The sequence below is a fragment of the Mesoplodon mirus genome (assembly GCF_964341445.2).
Source record: "Mesoplodon mirus genome assembly, chromosome: 18".
In the NCBI taxonomy this organism is placed as follows: domain Eukaryota; kingdom Metazoa; phylum Chordata; class Mammalia; order Artiodactyla; family Ziphiidae; genus Mesoplodon; species Mesoplodon mirus.
In genome coordinates, this window is record NC_138994.1 from 5,700,767 (window position 1) to 5,722,549 (window position 21,783).

The following is a 21,783-nucleotide window of genomic DNA, read 5'->3' on the forward strand; positions in this document are numbered from 1 at the left end:
GGCCGGGCCTGCCGACCGCGTCATCACGGATTCCAGGCACCCCGAGGGGAGGCGTTTGGCGGAGCGTTGCAAGAGTGCAGAAGGCTGTGTGTGCAGAATTGGGAAAGGAAAAACATGGTGTGAATGAATATGCACGTAAGGCCGCGTGGACCAGCCCTAAGCACTCGCTAACGCGGAGAAGCCCCTGTCCAAGCTTTCGGGCCAAGTCACTTCTGGGAGCCCGACTGTTGGGGACATTCTGAGATGAGAAAGATGATGGAAGCGCTATAGAAAGGGCTTTCTGGAGGCTACAGGGTGGGATCACAGGGTGAGCTCTTGCTACTGCCCAGCCGTAAACCGGGACCCTCCGCCTTTGGCTCAACCCCAACCTCCGCCCCTGCCCCTGCCTCTCTCCAACCACAACCAGAACCGGCCCTTGTCTCTGATGCCAAATACTGAGCCAGACCACTTCTGCCTTGTCGCTCCCCATACATCCATAAATGCAGATTGGAACCACTTCTGTTTGTCCCCACTTTGCCCTTCCTATGGATCAGGACTATTTCTATTTTTTCTGCTCCCCTCAGTATGGATTAGGACCACTTCTGCTTCTGCCCGCCCCCGACCCCCCAACACAGACTAGCGTCTCCTCTGCTTCTGCATCCCACCCCCAGGGACACTACTCGGAACCTGTATGGAATCAAAGCTCACCCTATAGACAGCTGTGGGCCTCGTTGCTATGACACCAGCCAACACCCATCATACTCTGGAGCCTGAGCTGGAGAATCGACCTGGCAACCTGTCTGGGACAACCTGCCACAAAGCTGCCCACATCTGGTCACCAGGGTGCCTCTTTCTAACATCCATAACACCCACCCCTGCAGTGATCATCAGAGAAGTGAAAGCTAAGAAAGAAGAGGGACCTTAGGAGAGCAAAGGGGATGGGGCGGAGCAGGATTCCTAGCAGGTTCTTGGCTGGTGACAAGGGCTTCCTCCAGACCCTGCTGTACCTAGCTTGCAATAGGTAGAGGATCGGTTAATGCAGGATTGGTGGGGAGTCCCATGGGCCACCTTTCCAGGACTGGAGGTGGACCTGAGTCAGGGCCCTTCCCACATACCGTGTCTGAATCTGTGGCTTTGACCAGGTTGGGGGGAGGGTGGGTGTAATGGGCCCATAGTGACTCATTAAGGTTTCTGCCTCATCTCTGGGGCCTCTGGTGGCGTGAACATGGTGCCAAGTGGATTGGTTGGCACCTTTGCCCTCCTAGAGACAGCAACAGGGCCCTGGGGTACTGTGGGGGAGTGACTATCTGTGTAGGTTCCTCCAAAGCCCTGGGGCTATCAGACCAACCTCCAGAAACAGCCAGAGCCAAAAACTACAAAAATAAAGAGTTTATTTCCTATCCAAAAGTGAGCCCAGGGTGTTGGGTGGTAAAGGAGAGCTGGAGACCGGGGTGAATTTTCAAGAAGTCAGGGCCCTGAGTGAGACCATATTGGAAGGGGGAGAACAGGCGTGGCTGAGGTCTGGGGGTGGGGGAGGGGGAGGAGTGCTGCTGGGACTGTTTCAAGTTGCTGGCAGCAGAAGAGACCACTTTCAGTGTCGGCCTGCAGAGAGACAGAAACAAAGATGTTGACAGGCCCAGGACCAGGGGTAGAAATAGACATTACTGGGCCCAAAAGGTACCCACTGGGGTAAAGGAACCTGGGAGCATACTCTAAGGCAGGGATTGCAAACTGAGATACCCATAGAGACCAGATAAAGAATTCAAATGAGGGAAGCTAGCTGGGTGTCAGGAGATTATCAAGGAATGTGGGGACTGCAAAGAAGTGGAGAGTGCAGGTCTCATCCAAAGAGGACAGTGGCCACCCAACACCAGCTGATTATTACCAGGTGCGGCGTTGGCCCAGGGTCGCCAGATCTCCCGAATTTGCTTAGAGAAGCTGGAATATCTGGATTTCTATGTGAACTCTCCTGATTTTCAATGTGACAACTCATTCATATTTTGAAAAAAATGCTGTGAGAGTCAAAGAATACATATCTGGGGTCATCGGTTCATTTCCTAAGTGAGCTGTGGGGTAAGGTGAGCCCCTCCAGCTTGGGCTGATGGTGGGAGGCCTAAGAAGTCTTGGGTTACTCAAATGTCAGCCAGGGGACTTCCCTGGTGGTCCAGTGGTTAGGACTGGGAGCTTTCACTGCTGAGGGCCCGGGGTTCGATCCCTGGTTGGGGAACTAAGGTCCCACAAGCCGCACGGCTCAGCAAAAAAAAAAAAAAAAAAAAAAAAAAAAAAAAAAGCCAGCCGGGATCTCAAACCTACCCCTCTGGAAGCAACATTGCTTTCAAAGTCTCCTGCAGAGACCCGGGGGCTGGGACAAAAGACCTCACAGTATCACTAAGCTACCTCTGCACTGGAATCTGCAATCCATCCCTCTTGCTGTGACACCAAGATCCTGCCTGCTCTTGCCTCAGTCTTCATTTCCCAGGCTGGATCTGGGGGCTTTTCCCTTCCCCTCTCTGCTCCCCCATCTCTACCTGCCTCCAGGTCCTGGGGAGAAAGCCAGACATCTCATCTGCCCAGCTCAGTGGGCACTGCGGTCCATCTCATGCCTGTTGGGTTCCACGGCCTCAGGTGGCTCCCCTCACAGAGGAGAATAGAGGAGGGTTTGGAAAAGGCAAAGGGTCAGAAGTGACCAGGCTTTGTTAAAAAGGTCAGAGAATCCAGAGCCAACCAGACCATCTGGTGGCTGCTAACCCAAGGCAGGAGGCCAAGGGGCCCAGCCCCTCCCTGGATGGCAGGCGTCAGTGCCCACCCCAAACAGGCCTGGGCCCGTGGCCAGGGTCAGTGGAACGTGTCTGACCTGGACCGGAAGCTGTGCCTCATGAGGCTTGAGTTCGGAGGTAAGGCCTCTGGCACTGGGGAGGGTCCCAGAGGGTCAGGCTCTGAGGGGTAAGGGGACAGCATGGAGGGTCTCAGGTCGGGGGGGGCAGCCCCCATCTCTGCTGTCCCCACACTGGCTGGGTAGTGGACCTCAGCGAGGGTAGTATCCTGGAGGCCAGGCAGTGGTCTGGACAAACAGGGAGAGATGCATGGAGGCCTCTGAGGTGGGCAAGGAAGATCTGGGGGCCAAGCCGAGACTGTTGGGTGGCCTGGGGGACCCAGCCTGGCCTGTAGCAGGTCCATCATGTGTCGAAGCTCCTGGCTAAGCTGAGACACTTCCCGGTTGAGACGGGAGATCTGTTGAAAACACATCAAATTGTCTCCCAGGTGCCATAACAATCACCACCCTCCTAGGTGCACTCCCTTCTACAGTTTACAAAGCTCTTTCATACCCACTTTCTGCTCATGGCCACCCTGAGAAGAAGACAGGACAGGGGTTATTTTTGTCTAGATGTAAATACCCCAGCCTCTTTCCAAAAAGGATTTGGGACGACAGCTATTGCTACTCCCCGCCACACACACTTTGACAAGATGTAGAAAAATGTGCTCAAAGAGGCCGCACAGCTGCAAAGTGACAGATGCAGGCTTACTCTCAGGTGATACACCACACGAGCTCAAGTGTCTATTCAACGTTTTTCAAATTTCAGGGAGTACAGAATCAACTGAAAAACTTGTCAAAATGCCAAGCTCTGGGCCCCACCCCAGACATTCCAGATTGGGTGAAGCCCAGAAGTCTGCACCTTAACAGGTTCTCTGGGTACTGACGGACACCCAAGTTGGGGAACCACTGGTCTAGAAGAACCGCATGCGGAAGCAGGGCTGACCTTGAATCCTGCCGAACCAGGGCTGGCTCCGCCCCCAGCTTCAGGTCCCGCCCCAGCCCAGGTGCGCCCTATGGGATGCCTGCTCTTTATCAGAACCCAGGGAAGGCCCCCGAGCGCTCCCGAGGGCTCAAGGGCTTGACCTGGCTGCTTTGTGGACGCAGCTCTGACATCCCTGAGGGGGAGGCGGAGGCACAGCCTGGGCAAACAGGATCAGGGCTCTTTCGGACCAGGATTCAGACCTGAGGGTCCAGGTCCCCTGGGGTTGAAGGCCTGCTCGGCCTCCCTGTCCTCTGCCCCACTCGTCGGGGGAGGGGACCGGAAAGGACTGGAGCGTGTGACTTAGTGGGGGGAGGGTCCCTGCAGGAGCAAATCCCATGGCGGTGGAGGGAGGAGAGGCCCTCTCTTCTGGCTGGACCACCTGAGCCAGCTGGAGGGATGGAAGTCGCCGTCCCCGAGTACTTACAGTGCGCCAGGGACTGGGCCAGGCATGTGTGCGCCCTCACCTCTTCCTCACAACAACTCTGGGAAGAACGTATGGGTTTCCCCGTTTTCAGATGAGGAAGTTGAAGTTGAGGGTAATTGTGGGACTTGCCCAAGGTCTCCCAGCTAGTGTGAATATCCAAATCCAGGACTCTGGCTCCAAACCCTTTGAAATGCTCCTCTACTAAGCACCTCTCTGATCCCAAGGTTGGAGGGGAGGGGCCAGCCCCAACCCACCTCCTGGTTCAGCCTGCAGACCTTTTCCTTCACCTCCTCGGCCTCAGCGGCCACTTCCCGGCTGGGCATGGTCCCTGCAGACGGAGTGGGGAGAAGGGATGCTGGGTGAGTACAGGGAGCTCGAGTCTACAGCCTGGGCTGGGCCCTTCTCTGGGCAGGCAGAGGGCAAGGGGAGGGGACGTTCTGGGGTCAGGATGCTGGGAAACCCAAGCTCTTCAGGATGGTTTCGTGGCCCTCTCACTTCCCCAGCCCCTCCCCACTCCACCCCACGGAGAAGCATGGAGCTTCTCTTTGGTATCTGTTTTGTTTTTGTTTTTTTTTTTTAGGCCGCACCATGTGGCATGCGGGATCTTAGTTCCCTGACCAGGGATTGAACCCGTGCCCCCTGCATTGGGAGCGCGGAGTCTTAACCACTGGACTGCCAGGGAAGTCCCTTCTCTTCGGTATCTGAACACAACTGCTCTTCTGGTCATACCTCTATTACCTTTCACCAACCGCCTCGCTCTACCCCTCAAACTCCTGCCCACCCTTTAGGACCCACCTCTAGTGTCCCCTCCTCTAGGAGGCAGGGTTAGAGGCTCCCTCCTCTCCTACCTCAGAGCCCTGTTCTTTGTCTCGGTCACGGCACTTAGCACCCTGTTCTGGAATCGTTTATCTGAGTACACAGGTGTCTCCCCAACTAGACTGGAAGGTCGCTAAGAGTGTGGACCAGGTCTGGGTCATCTGCGTGTTCCTAGCACAGCACCTGGCAGCTGGTAAGCCCTTACTACATGTGGGATGGATGGATGGACGGCCAATGAATGGGTGACGTGAGCTGAAGTCCACTGCTGGCCCTTACCTGTAGGAGGGGCCTGTGAGTGAGGCCTAGGGTGCTCAGGCCTCCTGCTGAACCGGAACGTAGGGGCCTCTGCTGTGCTGCCAGAGTCCTCAATGCCATCCACTATCCTGGGACGGAGGCAGTGGTCATCAGTCCCACAGGGAGAGGGTAAGGGCCAGAGCACAGCAGGCAGAGGGTGAAAGGGGCTGCGGTGCCAGGGAGCTGGGGAGCAGCAGCCGTCAAAGAGGAGTGGGGTTGCAAGCTGTGGTGGATCAGGTAGGGCGGGGTGGGCACATGGGGAGGAGCACTGGTCAGAATGCTGGGGACGGAGCCCAGAGAAGGTTCTGGAAGCCAGCAGGGGTATAGGGAAGGCAGGGGAGGCTGGCGTCTCACCGGGGACTGAGGTCCGGAGGTCCAAAGGTTCCCAGTGGGGGAATGAGAAGCTGGGGGGGCTTCCAGGCAGCAGAGCCCCTGGGGAGGCCATGAGGGGAGGGGCTGTGGCCCCGGCCAGCCAGGGCAGGGGAAGGGGTTGGGGACAAGGAAGGAGAGGAGACAAGGGCTGAGAATGGGGGCAGCTCCTCCCCCAAAAGGCTGACCAGGGAGCCCCGGGGCCGTGCTGGGCTGAGGTGGGGCAGCAGGAGGGCCCGCCGGGGCCTGGGACCACCTCCAGGCTCGGCCCCAGCCTCAGCCTCTGTGATGGATGGCTGGGTCTTGTCCGAGGAGGAGCCCAGGCTTTCCGAGCGGGGCTGTGGGCAGAGGGGGCAGCTGATGTCACAGGGCAGTGACCAACAGGCGCCTTCAGTAAGCAACAGCCTTCACTGGCAGTTGCTGCTCCCCATCCCCTCTCCCTTCACCCTGGAGCACAGCAGCCAAGGAAAGGTGCCCCCCACTCCCGTCTTCTCCCATGCAACCTCCACCCCACCCAGGAAGGGTGCGTTACCTGGGAGAGGCGAGGGGATCGGGAGAAGCGACAGAGGCCCTGCAGGAACATGGGGGGGGGGGCGGGGGGGGCGGGGTTCAGGCTGACTCACACCTCCCGGCTCCCCCGGTGCACCACCTCCTAGTCTCACCCATCAGTGTCGTGGGGTTTGAGAATGCGGGGCCTTTTTGTGGAATTGAGTCAGAGATACCCCCAACTCTGACTCAGAGAAATCCTGAGTGGCAACATAAGTCTGAAAAGCAGTAAAAGACCAAGGTCTAAGGTGTAAACTACAGACTTGGCCCAGAGCCTAAACCAAAACAGGCCCAGGAAACACTTGGTGAGTGGAGAAGAGGAAGCCCCAGGGGATGAGGCCCAGTCCAGGGAGGGAGGGAACTGATGGAGGAGGAGCACACGAAGCAGGGGGGTGGGTCCTTTGAGGAGTCTGGAGTGAGGCGGAAGCGGGGCCAACAGGAGATGGGTCAGTAGAGTTGGAAGTACACGTGGTGAGCGATGGTCCATGGGGTTGGATAATGGCCAACGGAGTAGGGTCAGTGGGTTGGAAGATATTAAGCATGGAAGGGACAATGGAAGGGGGTGGCTGGAGTTGAGAGGTGATGTTTTCAGGGTGGAAGGAATTCGTGAGGCTCTCTCTGGGGCTGGGGGGTGGTCTACTTTGAAGGAGGCGACCTCGGAGGAGGTGGAGGCCATAGGGAGTCTACATACATTGGTGTCAGAGCCCTGGCGCAGGTTGAAGGTGAGGTCCCGGGGCAAGCCAGCCCTGAAGGTAGCCCCGTACTCAGGATAGAGCCTCAGGACTTCAGCCAGCCCTCGGCTGCTCAGTTGCTGCAGGCCACAGTAGGTCAGTGCCTTCACGTCGGCGCTGGTCTTCAGCACGCAGCTTGGAGCCGTGCCTGACCCAGGCTCCTGCCCTGGCTCAGGGATATCTGCCCCAATCAGGTCTCCTTTTCCTGTGGGTGAGAGATGGGGACAGTCAGCTGGGGCAGAGGGACCAGGAGGATATTAGTGGACAGGAGGGATGGTCAATGTCTTTGAAGGCTGGCTGAAGGGGGGTCCATCGATGGGATTGGTGGAAATAATGGAGTCGGCAGGTCAGTGGAGAATGACTGGTGAAGTTGGGAGACAGTCAACTGGGGATGTCAGTTAAGCTGGAGAAATGATCAATGGAATTGGATGATCAATAAAGAATGGCCAGAAGGGTCAGTTAAAGGGCAGAGGTCAATGGAGCTGAGGGTCGAAGGAAAAGGGTCAGTGGAGTTGGGAGCTGGTGCAATGGGAAGGGATCAGTTGACTGGGGGGACAGTCACTGGGGAAGGGTTGATGGGTTCAGGGATGGCCAATGGGATTAGGGGAGAGCCCAAGGGGTATGGTCTAAAGGGGGTGGTGGTAGGGTGCCGGGACCAAGAGAGAGTACCCAGTCCCTAGATTCCTGGCCACTCCCAAGGCCTCTGGGGGAAGGTTCTGGGGTAGGTAGAGGGTGGTGGTGGGACCCTCACCCAGGATGGCCAGCACCATGCTGTCCCGGAGCACCTCCAGTGAGCCGGAGCAGACATAGTAGTGAGCCTGCAGGGCGTCCCCGCGGCGCAACAGGTACTCGCCCGGGGCGCAGAAGGAAGTCTTGATGTGCAGGGAGAGGGCCCGCAGGCAGCCCCTGCTCGCCGCTCCAAACAGCGGCAGCTGCAGGATCTCCCGATTCAGGTGCATAGCAATGTCAGCTCTCAGCTCGTCTGGGAAGTCACGCAGTAACTGCATAAGGGGCACAAGTCATTCTGGCCATCCCCCTGAAGCTGCTACTTGAGCTCTACAGATGTGCTGAGCTGTCTCCCAAGGACAGAGCTCCGGTTACCCATTTCTGACCTTCAGGAAGACTTCTGTGTGTCTCACCTCAATTTGACTTGTGTGTGGACCTCCCAACCCAAGTCCCGGGGCAGAGGCTAGGTCTTCTCCTGTCTGTCCACTGCTCACAGCTACACACACTGGTCACTCACACATCCTGGTTACTCAACCCCACGTATGCAAGGACCATCCCTGGTGGGTCAGCCTTCAACTGGAAGTCAGGAGACTAGAAATCAGCTCTGCATAAATCCCTGTGGACTTTGGGCAATCCATTTCCTCTCTCCGGGCCTCAGTATCCCCATCTGTAAAACGTAGGGTTACACTAGACCTTGAATTTTACTAATGACCTCCCAGGGGCCAAACTTAATGTTCATGGTTCGGTTCCATCCTTGTCTTATGGAGCCCCTCGGCCACTCTGGCTTGCTTACCTCTCCCTCTTGTCCCCATTTCCTCCCCAGGCTCCTCTTCCTCAGCTGTCTTCTCACTGTCCACACTCTCCCTGCATCATGGCAAGCAGCCAGGACTTCTACCTCCCTGTGAGCCCAGAGCCCTATCTCTGGGTCCAGACCTGTATTTTCAACTACCCACGGGGCAACGTCCACCTGGATCCCCCATAGGCACCACACCCTCATCGTGGCCCAACCCTGGACTCTCACTTTCACCCCTAAGTCCAATCTTCCTCCTGTAATGCCTCCATCCCACCCTTGGCCAAAACCAGAAACCTGGGAATCACTCTGAGCTCCTTTTCTGCAACCAGCGCATCACCAAGTCCCAAGGCTCCTGCTCTCAGAAATACCTCCTGGATCTGCAGGCCACTCCCCAGCCTAAAAATGTGGCAGGATAAGATCTAAATCCAAGGCCATCCCTGAGCTGGGCCTGCCCACCTCCCCAGCCTGGTCTCTTCACCCCTCTGTCCCTCATCCCTCCGCAGCGCTCACACACCCTCTCCTGAAGGCTCACTGAACTATTTTCAGCTCACCCTGCTCTTTTGCGTCAATATTTCCAGACCTGTGTTCCTACTGCTCTTTCTGCCTGGAATGGCCTTCTGGCCCCAGGCCAAAGTTCTTCTTGTCCTTCACGGTGTCCCCTCTTCTGTGACATCTTCCCTGCCTCCTCTAGGCCCAGACACAATGAGGGCCCCACTGCACCAAGTCCCTCGAGTATAGTCCCATTCACAGCGTAACTATTTGTTTACCCGTCTGCCTCCCTCCCCAGACTGGTGCCTTCCTGAGGGCAAGGGCTGGGGGTAATCGTTCCCCAACCCCGTGTCCAGCACAGAGACTGGCTGGAAGCAGGTGCTCGAAAATGGTGGCTGAAGGGAGCATGGCATTAGCCACGTGTAGAGGAAAAGGGATGTGGATTCCGGTGGGTGCGTGCCCTTGTGAACAGCACCTCGTCTCCCTGCACCCCATTTGCCTCCGTCCCAAACGCTGGGAGGCAGCGACCCCTTTCCCACTTTACCTCCGCGCGCTGGGTACCACCGGGAGCCCCGCGCACTACCTCGTTGGCGTCGATGCCGCTGTTGACTGTCCACGTGGCCTGGAAGTACTCGAGCATGCGCTGCTTGAGCGGCCGGGGCAGGCGGTGCACGCGGATGAAGTCCTTGAGGTCCTTCATGCGGCTGTGGTAGAGGGAGCGGCGCGAGTACATGCGCTGGATGATGGCCGTCACGTTCCCGAACACCACCGCGTGCATCAGCGCTGCGGCGCACAGCAGGCAGTCAGGGGCGGCCACCCCTCCGGCCTCCTCCCCCCGCAACCCCCCTGCCCTGGATGGGTCTCTGGATTCCTGGGGGAGGGGCAGGTGAACCAGTGGGCTCCTGTGTGCCTAGGTGCTGGCTTGGGGCGGGGAACAGAGGTTGGTCCTGAGAGGGGTCAGACTCGATGCTCCTCTCATGCCCGCCCGCCCCATGAAGTCATGAACTTGGGCTTCCCATTCCTTTTGCAAGAGACCCTCCTATCTGTGGCATCCCCCGAGGGCCAGCACATAGCAGGTGCTGAGCAAACACCTATGAATAAATGCACGAGTGTCTGGTCGTGGGTGGAGACCTTGCCTTCCCTGGGCCTCAGTTTCCCCACCCGCACGCTGGGCTTAGCAGGGCCACCCGGGGGGCTTGGCAGGGCCGGCCTCACCGCCTATGAGCATCGTGCAGATGGAGAAGAGCTTCTCGGCGTCAGTGTTGGCGCACACGTTGCCGAAGCCCACGCTCGTGAGGCTGCTCAGCGTGAAGTAGAGTGCAGCGATGTAGGCGCTGCGCCGCGACGGGCCACCCGCAGAGCCGTTGACATAGGGCACCTCCAGCCGCTTGCCCAGCTCGTGCAACCAGCCTAGGGGGTGGAGGGATGCAAGGAGTCCCGGCTGCGCGAGCAGTGGAGAGTGGGGTTTCCTTGAGCTGCCTTCACTTGACCTTGGTCGAGTATTTACAGAGGCGAGGGGAGGTTTGCACAAGAAATGCAAGGAGCAGCCGGTGCCTGGGCCTCCCCACGGTGAAGTGGTTACAGTTGCACTTCAAGGTTACCAACTCCCTACACGGCTGACTGTTTAGGGGCCCCTTCCAGTCCCTAATAGTTTATTAAAGTGCTTCCTGTGTCCCAGGGTGCTGGGACTTGACCCAAACATGCTCCCTGCGCTGGTGGAACGTACAGTCTGGAGGGGAAAGACATGAAATAAATCATAACAGGTGGAAAGCAGCTACTAAAAAGGAAGTATGTCTTCGGGAATCATAATGGGTTAGGGAGAGCCAACCCAGTTTGGTGGGGGATATGGTTCCTGAAGGCCTCCCTTAAGATAGAGCATTTTAGTTGAGACCACAAGGATAGAAAAGTGGCTTAGGAAGAAGGCAGGGAAGACAAAAGAGAGAGGATTCCAGAGAGGAAAACACATTCAAGGCCCAAAGTGAGAAAGCAGTGCATCCTGGGTGCTGGAGGGAGGCCAGGGTGCCAGCAGCAGAGGGGGCCCGGGAGGAAGGGAAGTCAGGTAGGGGTGGAGAGGGCTGCAGGGCCAGGTGCGGGGTGGGCTGAGTGTGGACTTTATTTTGAGGGCGGTGGGGAGCCACCAAATGAGTCCTGTCCGGGGTACTTAGCCTCTGCCCAAAACCCCTTCCCCACCTTCAGAGTGTTTCCCATGCTGTATTTTGATTGCCTGTCACTGGTCTTGCTCCCCGGCTATGCTGTGAGTCCCCCCAAGGCAGAGCCCATGGCTTCAAATCAGTATTCCCAAGCCTGATCCGGCAAGGAGCTCATGCATGTTTATCGGATGAGTGGAGGAAAGTGGGGTAGGGCTGGGGATCCTGGTGGAGGTGTCAGCTTGGGGGCCCGCGTGGACAGGGCAGGTGGATGGGTGGTCAGTGAAAGCCTGGGGTCAATGGCTCACCGATGTCCCAGAGCAGCGGGTCGTTGGCCTCCATCTCCCGGCGCCCGACGACATACCAGACGCAGGCCATCCAGTGGGCAAGGAGCGCAAAGATGGCCATGAGCAGCGTGAGAACCACGGCGCTGCACTGTGAGTACCGCTCCAGCTTCTGCAGCAGCCGTAGCAGCCGCAGCAGCCGCACTGTCTTCAGCAGGTGCACCAGCGACGTCTGCGGGAGCGAGTGCGGTGGGGGAGGCTGTCAGCAGGCCCCCCACGTCCCTTGCCAGCGCCTTGCCACCAGACGCCCCGGAGCTAGGGGAAGCTGCCCCAGGAAAAGTATCCCTGCCGTGCTGAGAAGGTGACCAGGAAATGCAGGGGGGGAGAGGGTAACACTGAAACTAATAATGGCTAACAGTAAGTATTACGCGTGTCAGGCACTGGGCTAAGTATTTGTAATCCTCATTTAAAACGTATGCCTTCAGGGCTTCCCTGGTGGCGCACTGGTTGAGAGTCCGCCTGCCGATGCAGGGGACGCGGGTTCGTGCCCCGATCCGGGAGGATCCCACACGCCGCGGAGCGGCTGGGCCCGTGAGCCACGGCCGCTGAGCCTGCGCGTCCGGAGCCTGTGCTCCGCAACGGGAGGGGCCACAACAGTGAGAGGCCCGCGGACCGCAAAAAAAAAAAAAAAAAAGTATGCCTTCAGTCCAATTACCATCATCATTTCCAGATTGCAGAGGAGAAAACTAAGGCTCAGAGAGGCTACTACTGACTTGCTCAAGGTCACAGACCAAGGAAATGATGGAGCGGAGATTCACACCTGAGACGACACCAAAGTCCGTTTTGTGCTTTACTGCCTCTTAGCACCTCAGCTGGTGAAAGGGCAAGTCTGGGTCAGAAGCGGGGCAACAGACAGAAAGATCTCTGGCCCTTGCTCTAAGTCCCCAGGGTCCCAGGTACAATCAGCTGTGGACAGGGGAAGGTTTAGGGACCTCGCCCCTTGTGGTTCAGCTGCAGGTGAGAGGGTCACACCAAAATGTTGAGGGAAGGAGAGCAAGGGTGAGGGTGCTTGGGCTGTGAGGTCTCAGCCCTTGTGGGGTTCAGTGAGGGTTGATGGAGCTAGTGGCACCTAGTAAGGGGCCTGTAAACGTTAGCTAACGTTACCACTCTGTTTTCCTCGTGCTTTGATTAGCCTTCCAGTCTTAGATGATGAGCAGGTGGGGGCTTATCTTCTTGCTACCCTGGGTGGGGCAGCTTGGAGGCTAGGGCTGGGGGCGCTGGGGCAGCGTCTGGGGATCTCGGTATGAAGGCCCTTCACTGTCCTTTCAGGGGCCTCCAGGAGATCATCCCCCATAGCCCTGGCCCTACACAGCTCCTGAGTCACTGCCTGCCATTTTCTCTAATTTTAGGCAAGGGAGCTGGAGAGGAGGTGGCTTTGATTCCCCCACATGGACCCTCTCCAGGGCTTAATGCCTGCCCCCAGCTTCCAGAGCTCCTGACTCCAACCTTGAGATCTTCAAGGCTTCCCTTTGTCACCTGGCCCTGGGCCCCGCTCCCTTGGGGGAGCTCCCTTGTCTCAGGCCTGGCTCCTCCAAGTCCACAGCTCTGCTGGTGCCTACCTATCCTCCATCTCCGCTCGGCCTTGCTCCAGCCCCACATTGCTCCCCCTCTCCCCTCATGCCAGGCCATCCGCTCAGGTACCCTGGTTTCCCGGGAAGCAGGGTAGCATGCTGGAAAGAATACCAGCCCAGGAGTCTAGAGACCTGGTTCCAGTCTCCTGCCTGCCACGGCTAGCTGTGTGACCTTCAACAAGCCACTCAATCTCTCTTGAGCCTCTGCATCTGCCTCTGAGACAGAGAGATACGAGAATCTGCCCTGAAGGGTTACTGTGAGGTTCCTATAGGATGATGCGTGAAAGAACTTAGTCAACTGTAAAGTGGTCCTGAACGTACCAGAGGAGGGGGAACTGCTTGGTGGGCACAAAACCCGGGGGGGCGGGGGGTGCACTCAGGGGAGGGGTGGGGAGCCCTGCTTGGAAGGGCTGGAGCCTCAGGGCAGACACACCCACACGCACGTGTGTGGGAGCGTGCACACACGTGTACACAGCCAGGAGAAGAGGCCCACAGCCCGTTGGCGGCTAGTTAAATCCGGCTGCGTGTAGGTGGTTTCCCGCTATAGCTGAGGGTGGCAGGGAGAGGAGCACAGGGAAACGGCTCCCCACCTCCCCACTCAGCAGCCAAGGGGGTCTGGGGACACAGGGTGGGACTCCCTCTCCCTGGGTCAGAGAAGACCTAGTATCTGCCCACTGGGTTCAGAGCTGACCACCTAGGGCGCCTCCAGGCAGTCCCCCGGGAGCCGGGAGGATGCAGGTCCTGGGACGCTCCGCCTCCAAATCCGCTCCGCAGCCTCTGCCTCCCCGTCTTGGCTGACTGTGCTCCCCCCACATGCTCCCTCTTCTTGTCTCCTGCCAGCCAGGTCCTCGTCTGTCGAAGGTCTAGCTCTGCTCTCACCTCCTCCCACAGGAACCCTTCCCAGACCACCCTAGCCTCTGCCCGACTGCCATGCTTTGGCTTCCTAGGCACTGGCCAGATTTCAGATCATTTTTGCATGGAGCCCACGTTCCAGCCTGGAGCTCCAAGGTCGGCCAGCTCCGTGCCCAGCCCCCACGCAGCAATACCTTGGTCCCGTCTTGCACTCCGAGAGGCTGAATTCTTATCACTTTTCTCCACAGTGACCATGCCACACACAGTGCTTTGCAGACAGCTAAATGCTCATCCTTGGTTTGTTAAATAGAAATGTGAAAAGTGCCACTCATTTGGCTTCAGACCAATGCCGCCTTGGTAGCCCTACTTAGCTTTTCATTGGTCGCAGCTTCCCTCAGAGATTGTGAGCTGAGCCCCCCAAGAGCACAGACCCTCTCGGACCCTTCTCAGCTTCTAGCGCTGGGCTCTGCCCATCACAGATGCCTGACAAATATTCGCAGATGACTGAGTCTGGGACTGAGGTGGGTCCCTTGATGGGAGATGCTGTGCTGAAGTTGAGCAGCTAGGCTGCAAGGTGGAACAGGGACCACTTACCACGGTGATGTTGAAGACGTAAAGCAGGTCGAAAGGCAGAGCAGCAATGAGGTCAACAAAGAACCAGGTGGCCAGATAGTGGAGGCCAATGGAACGAGGAGCAGAGACCACTTGGCCGGACTGGGACACATAGGTGGTGCGGAAGTTCAGGATGATATCTGGGGGTGTGAGAGGCTGTTACGAGGGGGCCTTGGCCAAGGGCAAGAGACTCAGAATGGAGGTGGACGCAGGAATGGGGAAGAGGCATTGGGCTTCAGGCTGGTCCTTAGGGAGGAGAGGTCTAAAGGCTGAAGTCTCCGGGGGTCAGGGGTCAGGGCTGACGGACCATGAGGACTCAAAGACCCAGAACTGGGTAGGCTCTGACTGCCTGGGTCCTGCAGGCCCAGGATGGAGCGAGGCTTGGATGAGTGGGTCCCTCCAGCCCACCAGCCAGGGTACATAGGGCAGAGCGTCTAACCGAGGATGAAGAGCATCTCCACGGCGATGTCGCTGACAAGGGTGTGTCGGGAAGTGATGGGGGTGTCGTCATCATCCGAGAAGCAGACATTGTAGGGGACGGTGACCGCAACGTAGAAGGTGGCGAGGAGGATGAGGCCGTCCCAGATGGCCTTGGGCACGCTGTAGTGGAGGAGGAGGCAGCGGGACCCCCCCACGGAGGCCACCTTGTATTCGGGCACTGATGGCTTTGGCTCAAACACGTTCTAAGGGGAGAGGGGTGGCGGTTGGGGACACTTGGGGGAAAGAGGAGCCAAGGCTGGGGGGAGGGGGAGGTAAGGAATGGGGGAGGGGAGAGTGGGCACTGCAGGCGTGACCATGAGAGGAGGTGGAACGTGCAGGAAGAGTGGGTCGGGGCTGGCACCTGACACCTCCTTCCTCTGCCAACTTACTGCTCAGGCCCCCTTTTGAATCAATCATGGTTTTTGTGGGGGCAGGTATTTCTAAGGCTTGACCTTCACCTTGCTTGAGAAGGTGATTATGACAAATCAGGCACAAGCCCTGGCTTGAGAGGTCACTAGCTTCTCCTTCAAGTCCCTCTTGGGTTCCAGGGGTGCAGTGGAGGATGAGTATACCCCAGGGATGAGGGGAGGATGGCATGGTGCACCCCATTCGCTGTAGCCATAACACACTGCACAGATGGTTGGAGACCCGTGGCTTCATCAGGGTCTTAGGAGTGGTACACAGGGCTAGATGCCAGGCCCCCAGTGGGGGCTTTCTCCCTGGAACCACAGTTAGTGATTTTGTGCCCCCCTGTGACATCATCAGAGCAGGGTATTGGCAATCACAAGGAAGCAAGGGAGATGGGGATGGAAGGGGATGTGGCGGAACGTGGGATAGAGCAGAGAACCATACTTGAGAAACGGACGGACAGAGGAAAAAGCCTCTGGAGGGAGATCAAACAGACAGAGAAACAGGGACACAGTAACAAGGGTGCCTCAGAAACACGGCTGGAAGATGCTGGGGTGGAGATAGGACTCACATTGGTTTTCATGCCTCCCCGGCCCCGGCGGCCAAAGTGGCCGGTCAGTCGGTGTAGGACAGCATGGCTCCGCCTCCTGGTGGATCGAAGTCTCGAGCTGGCTCCCCTCCTGCCAAGGGACTTTTCTGTTGGGAAGAAGGGTACGGAGATAAGCGGGGGCGCATCCCATGAGGCTGAGTAGGGAGAGGTCTTCTGTGACCTTGGGCAAGGACTTCTGATCATTCATGCCTTCTCCCCAGACTTGCAGTTACCATGATTACTGTCGCTGTGGCCTCCTGGGGGGCCAAGTCCTGGGCCTCCGCTCTGAGTGATGTCCTTGAAGGAAAAGAGGAAAAGTACAACCTCCCCCATCTCATTCTTGATGGGCATCATGTCCAGGAGGCACCAAAAGGCTGAGCCTGTAGGTGTGGAGAGATGGAGGGAGAGGGTGAGCAGCCCATGGCATCTCCTTCTCTCTCATCCCCCTTGGCTCCTGGGCATAGTCAAAGGGCCTGGCCAAGGTTTAGTGCTGGAAAGAAGCCCAGAGATTATGTCAGCTATCTCCTTCACCTTCCTGATGGGAGAACCACGGCCCAGAGAGGGTCAGGGATGCACTCAGTGTCACACAGTCAGCTTGTGGCAGTGTGGGGACCAGCACCCAGGCTTCCACTGTGCCAAGTGGACTCTGGCTAAGGCCTGTGGTGTGGGCAGGAGTGCAGGGCAGGCCAGGCCCCCTCACCATCCTTTCGGTAGAAGCAGATTTCAGCCCGGTGCTCCTGATGGCCCTCCAGGGCCTTGTGCAGCCTCTGCAGGGCTGGCTCACTGGTCTCTGGACCGTAGAGGAAACGGCAATTGCAGGTTTTCTGCATGACCTCAGTGCGGCCGTAGCCTGTGAGCTCACAGAAGCCGTCGGAGCAGTAGACAATGGGAAAGCCCCGTGGGCCCTGTGTGTTGGCCAGCAGGAAGTTGCTGTCTGTGGGAAGAAGAGGTCAAGGTCAGGTCAAGGCCAGGAGGAGAGCTCACCTTCCAGGTGGGCCATACCTCCCCCAAGCTGTGGTCAGAGATCCCAGAGCCAGAAGCTTCCCAGGCTCCCATGTGATTCCTGGATCCCCTTTGGGATATTCTGGAATGAGAGTAAGAAGAGATGGAGCAAAAGGACAAGGACTTAAGGGTGGGAGAGTTGGGAGAGGGACTACTAGGGGGCTGGAAAAGGAACCCCAAGAGGTCATGAGGTTCATCCTCCTGCCTTCAAGCTGGTGAGCTGTTACTGTAGGAGGCAGCACAGCATGGGAAGGGCATGGGCTCCAGCACCCACCTCTGCCACTTACTGACTGTGTAACCTTGGGCAAGTTAATGAACTCTTCTGTGACTCAGCTTCCTTATCTGAAAACTGGGGGATAATATATCTTCCTTGCATGGTTGGTGTGAGAGTTACATGAGTTACCTGGGAAGAACAAATCCTGGCACATAGTAAGTGTTAAACTGCGAAGGTGAAATGATGCCCCACATTTGCCCAGCTTTCAAAGCGCATCCATAGCCACTATCCTGGCATCCTATTAGAGAGTGAACAGGGCAGAGATTCTGGTGATATCATGCCCATTTCATTGACAGGAGACGCAAAGGCAGAGATTATCCAAACTCACAAATCTCCTTTGTTGGGGGAGGAAGACAGTGATGAGTAGCATCCTTATTCCCTGCCTTTCAGGAAAGGTCCTCTTTTTAGCATCCCTTAGCTAATTTCAGAGGGTCTGTCCCAGTGCTCAAAGTCCGACAGGCTTGAGCAATGAAGGTGTGGCTCCAGCAACCCCAGCAACAGAACCTGAGCTGGCTCCCTCCAGCTCCAATGGGTGGGAGGCCTCAGGGGGGCTCTGTGGGCCATCTAGGGACAGTCTCAGCTGAGGGAAGGGATCTGAGACACAACCAGTCCTGGGGCGCTAGGAGGGCTGAGCGTCTGGGGGTGGAGCGGCTGATGGGGATACTGCAGGAGCCTGGGAGGCGCTGGGCCCTGGGCAAGCAGCCTCCTTCTTCCATCCCAGGCCTGTTGCCTGGGTGATGGGCGCTATGGAAACAAGGGAGGTGTGTGTGGGTGCGGGGTGGGGAGGCGGGTAGGGCCCCGGCGGCTCGGTTTTCGCCCTCAGGTACCGCTCCCCCCACCTGCCAGATCCCAGCCAGGGTGTCCCAAGTGGGGCAAGGGGAGATCTCTCAGTACCAAAGTAGGAAAAGGGAACGGCGGGAGAAGAGGCGGGTAAGGAGGACTGCGGCTGTCCAAGGTGCTGAACCTGGAACCCAAGCTGGGATGGGGGTGTAGGCAGTTCCCTGTGTCACACAGACCACCCCCCTCTTCCTGCCTCACCTCCCTCAGACACAGAAGCTCTACGGCTCGGGGGCGCGTGACCTCAATCCAAGCTAGGTCCTGCCGAAGTCTGATCTTTTCTCTCTTTTTTCTTCTGAGAGAAGTGGATGCTGGAGTCTTCTGGGAGTAGACCCCAGAGCGTCTGCCCATTTCGTCCCACCTCCGCGTCTTGGATACCCCCTCACACGCCTCCAGCAGAGCTCAGCCCGAGAGTGGGCGGCTCCAAAGGACTCTTCTCCGCTTTGCCGCACAAAGAGCCTTTCCTGCTTCCAGTCACACAACCCCAACCTTGGCCCCCCACACACTCTTGGTCCTCGCCCGCCTCCCCTCCCAGGGCGCTCCCAGTCCTGTTCCTTTACCGCGGCTTGGCTCTGGGAGTTCCTAGACCCTCAACTCCACTCTCTCTCCTCCCCTCGGGTCTCTCTCACCATATCCAGGAGACTCGCGCCAGCGCCGAAGGAGACTTGGCCCCTAGCTCGAACCCCCAGCCTCAGCCTCCGGCCCACTCACGCGTGCGGTCGAAGCGGGTGGCGATGGTGTCCAGGAAGGTGTTCTGCGGGGCCAGTAACCCCTTCATGACCGGCATGGCCTCGGGGCGCGGGCTCGAGGCGCGGCGCCGGGGGGCGTTCAGCGCGGCCGGGCCGGAGGGGGGGCGCTGCCGGCGAGGCCGGGGCGCCCCATGCGCCCGCCTGCCTCCTCCCCTCCCTCTCGGCGCCGCCGCCGCCTCTCTGCTCCGAATCCAGCAGCTCTCCGCTCGTCTCGGCGCCGCCTCGGTCCCCCCCACCTCCTGACGGGCCAGGTTCTTTCCCCCGGGCTCGGCCCTCGCCCGCCACGTGGCCCCGCACGGGGAGGGGCCACCAGAGGCACCCTCACCCCTCTCTGCTGCTCTCCTCCCGGTGGGGAGCGGCCCACGCGTGTCTCTCCCGCAGAGAATTCGGGACACGCCCACCCAGAGCCGAGGCTCCAAGAGGTGGGGCAGGGCTTGAATGACAGACACGCCCACCTTCCAGGGTGGCCACGCCCCCACGCGTGTTTCCCTGGCTGCTCCTTGTGTCTCCGCCCCTCGGGTTTCCCCGCGCGCCGCCCACCCTGGGAATCTTGTCTGGTTCACAGCGCCGCCTGCTGGAGTTGGGGTATTTCGCAGCACCCCCAGCTCCCTGAGCTCCAGTGTGAGACAGCAAGTGTTAAAGAGGCTAGTTTTGCCGGTGGAAGATCGATGGGAAGGCAGGAAACTCAAATTCTAGAATGCACTACTTAACCCTCACCTGTGCCTCAGTCTGCGTAGGGCACCCTGGCGAACGCTGCCTCTAAGCTCAGCAGTGTGGATGAAAAGAGCTTTGGAGTCCACCAGGTAGAAATCCCAGCGCTGCCACTTACTTACTGTGTGACTTAGCCTCTCACTATCAGCTGTAAAATGCAGCTAACAATTTTTACCTCGTATGGTTGTGAGAATTTAATAGCATAATGCATATCTTTGGCACACAATGTGTTGGAGAGCAATTGTCTCCCTATTCTCCCTCTTCCTATCATCCTGATTTAACCCTCCTTCTCTCTGCTACCATTTAGGTGGAAGAGAGGCTAGAAGCAAGTTTGGGGCTGAGAAAGATAGTTTCAAGCTGGGCAGTCAGTTTGTAAATCTCCAAAGGTGCTCTGGTGGATTTGGTTTTCCTTCTTCTCCAAAACGAAATAAGTGCAGCAGCAGGAAGGACCCAGGTGAGACCAGACACAGGACTTTTTCACTATGGAAGCAGAAAATTACTCGGGCAGCTGAGTGTGGTGGCTTAGGGTGGCTGCTTGCCAGAACAAGACAGCCAAATCCAGTGACAAAGGGAAGATGGGCTGGGGAGAGGGCAGGCCAGTGTTCCTCACCCTCACCCTGAGTCTGAGCTGGGCATTATCTGGGATGTTATATTGCTTAAAAGTGGCACATCTCTACTTTTGGGTGTTAGTTTCTTAGGGCTGCTGTAACAAAGTACCATAAGCTGGGTGGCTTAAACAACAGAAATTTTTGGCTCAGTTCTGAAGGCTAGAAGTCCAAGATCAAGATGACTGCAGGGTTGGTTCCTTTTTAAGGCCGTGGGGGAATATTTGCTCCATGCTTGTTTTCTAGCTTCCAGTGGGTTGTTGGCACTTTTTGGCTTGTAGATGCATCACTCCAGCTCTGCCTTCATGTTCACATGGGTTCTTCTTGTGTGCATTTGTGTCCAAATTCCCCCTTTATATAAGGACGCATCATATTGGGTTAGAGGCCCACCCTACCCCAGTTATGACCACATTTTAACTAATTACGTCCACAAAGACTCTATTTCCAAATAAGGTTACATTCTGAAGGGCTGGGGGTTAGGACTTCAACCCGTAAATGGAGTGTGTGTGCGTGCACGCAATTCAACCTGTACCAGGTGTGTTCGGTTAATTGCAGGAAGATCTTGCCGCATCCCCACTTAAGTTCTCCTGACTCTCAGCTACCTACAGAATAAAGTGAAAAGCCTGACGACTTGTGAGGGGCTGCACAAGCCTAACCGCCTCCCCTTCAGCGCCTCACTGCTCCCCCGGACTCTCTACCCCACGCTGCAGCTCTCTCGAAGATTTATGTTGAAACCTCATATTCCCTGCCTTTTCGGCAGGCGCAGCTCCTCCCTCCTTCCCAACCGGATTCCGATCCTCTGCTTGCTTTTTCTCTCCTCTGCGTCTCTCCGGAAAGGCCCTGCGATACAGAATGACTGGTAGAGCACCGAGGGACGTGTCTGTCCCCATCCTCCCCTCTAAGCACGCACATATGCGGTTCTCTCCGCACCCCAGGGCCTTGCACAGTTCCTTGCTCTGGGAGCTCCCCGCCCGAGAGTGTTTCGGGTTCAAAGACGCCCAAGCTCAGGCTCCCCGAGCCTCCAGGTTTTCTGGCTCTTTATAGTTAGAAAGACTCTCACGCCCCCTGGAGGGCGGGACGCGACCACACAGGGACAGAGAGCAGCCACACTAACAGAGGGAGACTCGTCTTTATTGCCCTTTTTCTGCGGGCTGACACCGGGCGGGCTGACAGAGGGGAGGGGGCAGGGCCAGGGTAGGGCCAGGACAGGACCTGAGCAAGGCCTCAGACCCCGGACCGTCCCCCGGGCGCGACAGACGAGGTGGCCTCAGCGGGACACCGGCGCCCGGGGCAGGGGCCCGGCGCTGACTCTGCGCCTGCGCGGCGGCCCATGGTCAGGATGCCGGCCGCGTGGTTGCCACTGGCCTGCAGGAGGCGCTGCAACCGGCCCTGGAGGCCCGGGGGCCCGGACCGCCGCTTGCCCAGCGTGAGGATGCCGGCCGCGTGATTGCCCGCGCCGTGCAGTAGCTCGTAGAGGCGGCAGGAGCACGTCTTCTGACGGCAGCAGTCGGGCAGAGGCTGCGCGGCCGCCCCGGGCGACATTAGTGCAGGCGGCAGCAACAGCAGCAGGAGCAGCAGCGTCACGGTGGCCCAGGAGACCTGGGGAGGCGGAGACCGGGCGCTGAGGGTCGCCCGCAT

At 58.0% G+C, this 21,783-nt stretch overlaps 2 protein-coding genes across 2 annotated transcripts; both read right to left on the minus strand.

The window, feature by feature from the left end:
* Window positions 1-2,637: 2,637 nt before the first annotated feature.
* Window positions 2,638-18,867, minus strand: KCNH4 (potassium voltage-gated channel subfamily H member 4; the record flags this gene model as incomplete). The annotated part of the gene is made up of 16 exons (XM_082604377.1): window positions 2,638-3,210; window positions 4,455-4,528; window positions 5,293-5,399; window positions 5,665-6,017; window positions 6,212-6,250; window positions 6,917-7,161; window positions 7,708-7,957; window positions 9,548-9,747; window positions 10,180-10,374; window positions 11,420-11,627; window positions 14,473-14,630; window positions 14,930-15,173; window positions 15,950-16,074; window positions 16,201-16,347; window positions 16,668-16,901; window positions 18,792-18,867. The coding sequence occupies 16 exons, from the start codon at window positions 18,865-18,867 to the stop codon at window positions 2,815-2,817; spliced, it is 3,051 nt and encodes a 1,016-aa protein (XP_082460503.1). The 3' UTR covers window positions 2,638-2,814.
* Window positions 18,868-21,369: 2,502 nt separating this feature from the next.
* On the minus strand, window positions 21,370-21,783 carry HCRT (hypocretin neuropeptide precursor; the record flags this gene model as incomplete). The annotated part of the gene is made up of 1 exon (XM_082605440.1): window positions 21,370-21,783. One exon carries the CDS (start codon window positions 21,781-21,783, stop codon window positions 21,370-21,372), a length of 414 nt encoding a protein of 137 aa, XP_082461566.1.